This window comes from Athene cunicularia, assembly GCF_003259725.1.
Source record: "Athene cunicularia isolate RWA chromosome 18 unlocalized genomic scaffold, athCun1 chr18_part1, whole genome shotgun sequence".
Taxonomy (NCBI): domain Eukaryota; kingdom Metazoa; phylum Chordata; class Aves; order Strigiformes; family Strigidae; genus Athene; species Athene cunicularia.
This window is the reverse complement of record NW_020799123.1, coordinates 374,414-382,857: the sequence shown is the minus strand read 5'-3', so window position 1 is coordinate 382,857 and position 8,444 is coordinate 374,414. Positions and strand designations below refer to the sequence as shown.

Sequence of the window (8,444 nt, the reverse complement as noted above, 5' to 3'; positions counted from 1 at the left end):
GGAAGAGTTTGCTGTGGAAAAAGTGTGGATTAGAAGGACAAATGTAGCCTTTATGGCTAGAAATGCTGAGACATGACAAATAATCAGTAAGTGCTAGGAAAAGTCTTGGTAGATGCTTTAGGCGTCATGTAATCTTGGAACACTGTGAAAAGCACTAGTCTCGAAGCCCCCAAGGTGGCCAACTGCCCTCTTGTGAAAATTGTCTCTGCTCTACGTTCTAACCGGGAGCTCTGCTTATCTCCTGCCAGGAAGAAGCTGGCACAGCGCCTGCAGGATGCAGAGGAACACGTTGAGGCTGTGAATGCCAAATGTGCCTCCCTGGAAAAGACCAAGCAGAGGCTGCAGAATGAAGTGGAGGACCTGATGATCGACGTGGAGAGATCTAATGCTGCCTGCGCAGCTCTGGATAAGAAGCAGAAGAACTTTGACAAGGTCTTTGGGCTCCAGCCCCGGGGCTCCTGGGCAGAGCATGTCCTCCTGACTGCCACCTGCATACTGACGCCCCGTTTCTCCTCAGATCCTGGCAGAATGGAAGCAGAAGTATGAGGAAACGCAGGCTGAGCTGGAAGCCTCCCAGAAGGAGTCTCGCTCTCTCAGCACGGAGCTCTTTAAGATGAAGAATGCCTATGAGGAGTCCTTGGACCACCTGGAAACGCTGAAGCGGGAGAACAAGAACTTGCAGCGTAAGTGCCTGGCCCTCTGCTCCTGGCAGGGCTTTCTGCTGTCCACCACTACCGCCTGCAGCTCTGCAAAGATACTTGTCACCTTGGTGTGGCTGGGCCCTTCCGCTTCAGCTCTGAGCCTGACCGTGCCACTTTTCACCCTTCCTTGCAGAGGAGATTTCTGACCTCACGGAGCAGATTGCAGAGGGGGGAAAGGTGATTCATGAGCTGGAGAAAATCAAGAAGCAGATCGAGCAGGAGAAATCTGAAATCCAAGCTGCTCTAGAGGAAGCTGAGGTACACACCCACAGTCACTGGTGTCTGCCCAAAAATATGAGCAATGAGGAAATATGGCTGAAAAACCTTTGTTCCCCTCTGGGCTGGGCAATGCAGCCAGCTGAGTTCTCTTGAAATATTCTGTCATTACCCAGAAAAATAATAGTAGCTTTGTTAATGTTATAAATGTTTGTTTTCAATTTTCCAGGCCTCCCTAGAACATGAAGAGGGGAAAATACAGTGCCTCCAGCTTGAGCTCAACCAAGTGAAATCTGAGATTGACAGGAAGATTGCAGAGAAAGATGAGGAGATTGACCAGATGAAGAGAAACCACCTCAGAATTGTGGAGTCCATGCAGAGCACCCTGGATGCTGAGATCAGGAGCAGGAACGAAGCCCTGCGGCTGAAGAAGAAGATGGAGGGAGACCTGAATGAAATGGAGATCCAGCTGAGCCATGCCAACCGCGTGGCTGCAGAGGCCCAGAAGAACCTGAGAAACACGCAGGCAGTGCTCAAGGTCCGTTCAGCAAAGATGCGTATAGAAGAATGTCTACCTTACATTTTTAAGACCCAGGAGTGTTGTGCCACCTTATAATTTCTCTTTCCTCTCTTTTACAGGATACCCAGATACACTTGGACGATGCTCTCAGGACACAGGAGGACCTGAAGGAGCAGGTGGCCATGGTGGAGCGCAGAGCAAACCTGCTGCAGGCTGAAGTTGAGGAGCTACGGGCAGCCCTGGAGCAGACGGAGCGCTCGAGGAAAGTGGCTGAGCAGGAGCTCCTGGATGCCACTGAACGTGTGCAGCTCCTCCATACCCAGGTCAGGGCATTCTGTGGAGACCAGACATAGAGACCTAACATGTAATAATGATGTGTGTTAGAGATGAGGTTGTGAGAAACATCTAGAATAGATTCTCTACTGCTCTCTACAAGGGAAGGTATACTCACAACCCGTCACCCGAGTCCAGCACTCACAATTTGTAAACAACTATTTTAAAAAACATTCCAGATTCTGAATTACAAGCTTGAAGAGGAAAGTCTTTTCTCAGGCTCTACGTTTGTTATGCAGGCTTCAAAGTTATAAACCCCTATGTCTTCCTGTTGCACAGAACACCAGCTTGATCAACACCAAGAAGAAGCTGGAAACAGACATCGCCCAAATTCAGGGTGAAATGGAGGATACGATCCAGGAAGCCCGCAATGCTGAAGAGAAGGCCAAGAAGGCCATCACAGATGTGAGCTGGGGGCTCCTTTCACTGCTACTGGAGGATGTGTTCTCCCCAAAATGTCTCCAACCCCAAAATGGCTTTCACCCTTTGCTCCCTTCAGGCAGCCATGATGGCCGAAGAGCTGAAGAAGGAGCAGGACACCAGTGCCCACCTGGAGAGGATGAAGAAAAACCTGGACCAGACGGTGAAGGACCTGCAGCACCGTCTGGATGAGGCCGAGCAGTTGGCACTGAAGGGAGGCAAGAAGCAAATCCAGAAGCTGGAGGCCAGAGTGCGTAGGGCTTTGAGTTGTGCGTGAGAGAACGTGTCATGCAAATAAGCAGCATGGAAACTCCAAAGCCGGGCTTCTCATTGCAGGTGAGGGAGCTGGAAGCGGAGGTTGACGCTGAGCAGAAGCGCAGCACTGAAGCCGTGAAGGGCGTGCGCAAGTACGAGAGGAGGGTGAAGGAGCTGACCTACCAGGTAAGGCAGGAGGCCTCCTTTGGCTGACACACCCTCATCCCAGAATATCAAAGATTCTTCACATGAACTCTAGGGGGAAATATTATTTTGTGGTATGGGGAAAACAACTCATTCTCTTTGCTGCTTACAAACCACTCTAGTCTGAGGAAGACCGGAAGAATAATCTCAGGCTGCAGGACCTGGTGGACAAGCTGCAAATGAAGGTGAAATCCTACAAGAGGCAAGCTGAGGAGGCTGTAAGTATCACTCTGTGTGGTGGTGATGACACTTTCAAGGGGGAAAACTTGGGTGTTTGTGAAGTTATTTGGGGAATTTATGAGTTGGGTGTTTTTTTAATCATGTTATATTTCAGGTTTGATAATGTATCCTCAGGACCGTTTCACAGAATATTAAGCAAGTAGTTATATTTGATAATGTGGAGACTATTTCACTCTATAAATGAACTTATTTTCAAATGTAAATACTTGTCAATTCTCCTTCACAAGTACACAACAATTTAGTAATTTCTTACAATCTATGTGACTAATTTAACATATTTAAATAGTTTTGGGTTTGGTTGCAGTATCTTGTTGCTTTTTTTAGAAGACCATGGTTTTATATGGTATTTCTCTACCTTCCTAATAGAAATGTGGTTTTGATAACCATGCTAGACTTCTGAAAGTTCCATATTATATGGAAAGGTACCTCTGAGAAAAAGTAGGCTGAAGTCTTAGAATGTTGTTTTGCTGCTATTTCTACCATTTCTATGGAATATGACCAAGTGATTTAGCAGTTGATTTAGCAGTTCATGAAGATGAGGGACCCAGGTGTGCTGCTCAAGTTTGTTGGTGACTGCTAGAAGTGTTCCAGAAGTGATGGCAACATGCTATAGATAAGTTTCCAATATCAGGTGGAACAATCATCCCAGCACTTCAAAGAGTTCTCAGTCAAAATGGAGTTCCTGAAAAAAATAACAGGTTTGCTTTACCAGAGTGCAGTTTTTATTCCCAAGGCTTGGGCTGATACATCCTGATCTGGCTGATGAATCGCCAAGTGATGGACCTGCAGGAGGAAGCAAGCAGGCTGTGTTGTTTCTGGAATGCCAAATGAGATCAGCAGGTCCTCAGAGAGGCACTGATGGTGCAAGAGCTCAAACCCTGCATTAGGGGGGTTGATGAAGACTTCCAAGAAGCTTGAAGCTTTTGACATCTGTTAAGTGGAGAAGGCACATTCACCACCTACAGATGTACACTTCTAGACTTATACACAGGATCTGGTGACAAGTGAGATATGTTTCTTCAGAGGAGGCATCTGGGCCAGGTGAGCCTGACCCATGCTTATACTGGACACACTTTTCTAAATAGTGTGGAGGAACTCATCTTCCAACCAGAGCTGCTTTCTCAGGAAGTTTGCTTCTTGCCAAGGGCTCTAAACCAGAATGTTGTGGAGGGCTAAAAATCTTGAGTAGCCATCAGATTGAACCATAGAACCATTGTTTCTCCTTGGCACATGGGTCCTGCTTTGCAAAGGAAACAGGACTAGGTAAATTACTGAGATCCCTTTCATTGTGAGATAATAGTTTCTGATACTCAGTGATGGTGCCCAGAGATTACTGATCTCTGGGGACTACAGTGAAGGGTGTGGGAGTTCAAGTGTTGTCCTCCCTGATTCTGCTGATCAAGGGGACTGCTTGGGTATGAAAAGATGCATTCTTCAGGTGAACAGCTGGTTATGTGGCTGATGTCACAGGCAAGGCTTTGGCTTTTATGACCACATCTTCTTTTCTGAGGAACAAGAACTTCTGGGGAGTGGTGGATTTATCTGAACAAATAAGGTAAAAGCATATTTGCCAGCAAGCTTTTGATTCAGTGAGGAGAGTTTTAAACTAGATTTATTGGATATTGGGTTGGGGGATGAATTCCCGTGCAGGCCACTGGAGACAAGACCACAGACAATTAATATGATTGGAAATCAAGCTCAAACTTTATTAGCAAGCAAGCCCTTATATACTCGTGCATTCTAAAAATAGCAGCAAGCCTTTATATACTGTTTTTCTATCTTGCGTTACTCCTGCACATGCTTATCTCTAAAAGTAGCTCCCCTCAGTACTTTGCACAAACATTGCCACCTGTACATAGCCAGTAAGTTCCTGCTTTTGAAATTCCAGAAAATCCCTTCTTTAACAATTTCTTCCTTAACAAGCATATTCTTTTCTTCTGACATTTTTGTAACTATTTCTTGCTTTTAGATGTCATTAATCTTCTGCCCAGAGTGCTGGTTATACTTTTCCATTGTCAGTGTGGGCAGAAAGTTCAGTAATCCAGCATATGCACCCACATGCTGGTAACAACATTCCCCAAATAAAAAGACAAATGGATGCAGGGAGGAATTATCTGTGGGACAGCATGAGGAGGAAGGTTCTCACACCTCCCCTGAGAAAGCAGCATGACAGAAAACCATCTCATGTGTCTGTAGAAAAACTTGTACAGTATGGGAAACATGCAGGAGGAATTAGAAGTCTGTGTACAGTCACTGCAGTGTTGAGATTCTCCTCAATATCACATACACAGTCTTATAACTCTTATGACTGGAGTGCTGTGTTTTTAAGGACTGTTTCTACAGAGCACAGGAATGTGCAGGAAGTCAAGCAGTTTTTGCAGGAGTCTATATATTCTGAATAGACAATTCCTGACTAAGCTCAAAACCAAAAAGAAAGTATATGGAAAGTGGAAGCGTGGATGAGCATCCTGTGAGGAGCATAAGAGTATTGCCTGAACATATAAGGATGGAGCCAGGAAAGCTGAACTGTAGAGGAAGATTGAACTGGCAACCACTTAAGCAAACAGCACATACATGAGTTCAATAGACTAGATGGCTGCACCTGACTGTGCTAGGGAAGCTGGCCAATGCCACTGCAATTTTTCTATTAACTTTGAAAGGTTATGGCAACTGGTGAAAGTCTCTGATGACTGTAAAAGCACTCATCTTAAAGAAGGGCAAGATGGAGTATTTGGAAAGACAGCAGGTCAACCTTACTTCAGGTAGTGGGAAGATCATATTTCAATTCCTCCTGGAAGTAATGTCAAGGCACATGAAGGAGAAGAAGGTAATTGGAAACTGCCAGCATGGATTTATCAAGTAGAGTTTTTTCTGTTGTCTTCAGCACTCAAACATGATTTTGTCAAAAAGGAGACACACTTGCCTTGGAGGTGCACGTTCCAAAGGATGAGTGCCTAAAAGGCACATGTTGCATCAGAAAAATTCTGACTGATATTAGGATAAAACCCATGAAAGTGCTTAAGTACTGAAACAGGAGCCCAGAGAGGCTGTGGAATCTTCATTCTTGTGGATTCTCAAAACTCAACAAGTCCCTAAGTAACCAGATCTAACACTGGTGCTAGACCTGTGTGAGTGGGAAATTGAAATGGATGGTGGCCTAAGGTTTCAGACAACCTAGAATTTCAATGTCCGGTCCTTAGGTTAAATAAAAGCTATTTATGATTGAACATTTCATTCAGAGGTAAGATGTACCTGTTCTAGAAATACATGCCAATCAACAAGAGGTAGATGGTCTTGAAGTCCACAGGCAGAAAGAGGGAAGAGACTGGATTAGTAGCTGTTTGGATTAGGAAGTGAATGGTCTTTACACTTTTCTTTGAGACAGACACTTACTTTCTGTCTGTAATACATTCACAGGTGTTTATTGTCAGTCTTGTCAGAATTCAAAAGGCCTAGAGCATCAAAGAGAATGTTACTTCTATAGGTCTTCAAGTCTGGGTTATCAGAAGCAGGATACTAAATTCAATACAACCATATTTGAAGTTATTTAGGGGACCAACAGTGGTTGCTTTTTAGTTCAGTTCTGAAAAAAAGACATACATAGATGCATTGAATTGCTCATCTGACAAGTTCTTCTAAGGTACAACATAGCATGTCCACAATCTCCTTACTGCTACATGCATTTGATTAAAATATACATTTTTAGTATTATTCTGTAGACAAAATGAAGTTCCATAAAACCTTTAGTGAATTTTCATTATAAGAAACTACAAAGATGGAGAAGATCTGAATTAAGAGCCTAGATAAGAGCTGGGAAGTGGGGACTAGGGTTACTCCTGTAGGAATATGCAGGCTACAGGTAGAGGAAACTGGAAGTGTCAGCCTTTCTGTTTTCACAACTCCCTCTCCCCCACAGGAGGAACAGTCCAATGTCAATCTCATCAAGTTCCGCAAGATCCATCATGACCTAGAGGAAGCTGAAGAGCGGGCTGACATTGCAGAGTCACAGGTCAACAAGCTCCGAGTGAAGACCCGTGAGATTTACAGGAAAAATTAAGAACAAGAATTAGTATCTAGAAAACCATAAAGTGACTAGGGAATGCACAGAATGTGGAGCTCTTTCCCCTTTTCCCAAACTGTAGTTTGTTCCTTTAGAAAGTTGTAGCAAATAAAGATTGTAGAGATCTTGGCACAGTAAGCGTTTCAGATTACCTCCTTTTTCTTCTCCAATCTCATTAATCTTTTCTAAATCCTTAACTTTCCCTCCTGTTTATTTTGTGCCTGCATTATGATGTATCCTGATATATTATAATGGAAAGTTATTAAATATGTAAGTACATATGTATGTTTATATATATATCCTGTTATATACAGGTTTGTATATATATATACTCCATATGATGCAATACATGACTGACAATGGAAAGTAGTGTTAATTGAAGCATCAAGTGGGGAAATTACTGTTTGACACAGTGATTGTGAAAGTGCCTTAGCCTAAGCAGGTTTTCTGCAATATGGTTTTTATGCTGTCCTCAATTTCTCCATTTGTTTCACAGCTGTATCAAATAATGTTGCACTCAGATCTTTCACTGTTAGTAGTTTTAACATTTCAGGCAGAGAACTGTTTGTGGGATGAAGGCAGGGATATAGTGTCCTTGTGGTAGAGGGAGGAGAGGGAGAGAGGGGAAGAGTTTGCTGTGGAAAAAGTGTGGATTAGAAGGACAAATGTAGCCTTTATGGCTAGAAATGCTGAGACATGACAAATAATCAGTAAGTGCTAGGAAAAGTCTTGGTAGATGCGTTAGGCGTCATGTAATCTTGGAACACTGTGAAAAGCACTAGTCTCGAAGCCCCCAAGGTGGCCAACTGCCCTCTTGTGAAAATTGTCTCTGCTCTACGTTCTAACCGGGAGCTCTGCTTATCTCCTGCCAGGAAGAAGCTGGCACAGCGCCTGCAGGATGCAGAGGAACACGTTGAGGCTGTGAATGCCAAATGTGCCTCCCTGGAAAAGACCAAGCAGAGGCTGCAGAATGAAGTGGAGGACCTGATGATCGACGTGGAGAGATCTAATGCTGCCTGCGCAGCTCTGGATAAGAAGCAGAAGAACTTTGACAAGGTCTTTGGGCTCCAGCCCCGGGGCTCCTGGGCAGAGCATGTCCTCCTGACTGCCACCTGCATACTGACGCCCCGTTTCTCCTCAGATCCTGGCAGAATGGAAGCAGAAGTATGAGGAAACGCAGGCTGAGCTGGAAGCCTCCCAGAAGGAGTCTCGCTCTCTCAGCACGGAGCTCTTTAAGATGAAGAATGCCTATGAGGAGTCCTTGGACCACCTGGAAACGCTGAAGCGGGAGAACAAGAACTTGCAGCGTAAGTGCCTGGCCCTCTGCTCCTGGCAGGGCTTTCTCCTGTCCACCACTACCGCCTGCAGCTCTGCAAAGATACTTGTCACCTTGGTGTGGCTGGGCCCTTCCGCTTCAGCTCTGAGCCTGACCGTGCCACTTTTCACCCTTCCTTGCAGAGGAGATTTCCGACCTCACGGAGCAGATTGCAGAGGG

At 44.8% G+C, this 8,444-nt stretch overlaps 1 protein-coding gene across 1 annotated transcript in view; it reads left to right on the top strand.

Annotated features, from left to right (window-relative positions):
• LOC113486759 (myosin heavy chain, skeletal muscle, adult-like) overlaps positions 1-8,444 on the top strand; it is a 74,858-nt gene that overhangs the window by 16,936 nt on the left and 49,478 nt on the right. Inside the window, exons 25-33 of the mRNA XM_026860984.1 lie at positions 264-432; positions 518-683; positions 835-959; positions 1,147-1,455; positions 1,557-1,760; positions 2,050-2,175; positions 2,270-2,440; positions 2,527-2,631; positions 2,772-2,867. Coding sequence (XP_026716785.1) covers positions 264-432; positions 518-683; positions 835-959; positions 1,147-1,455; positions 1,557-1,760; positions 2,050-2,175; positions 2,270-2,440; positions 2,527-2,631; positions 2,772-2,867 — 1,471 coding nt within the window. The remainder of the gene's footprint in view (positions 1-263; positions 433-517; positions 684-834; positions 960-1,146; positions 1,456-1,556; positions 1,761-2,049; positions 2,176-2,269; positions 2,441-2,526; positions 2,632-2,771; positions 2,868-8,444) is intronic.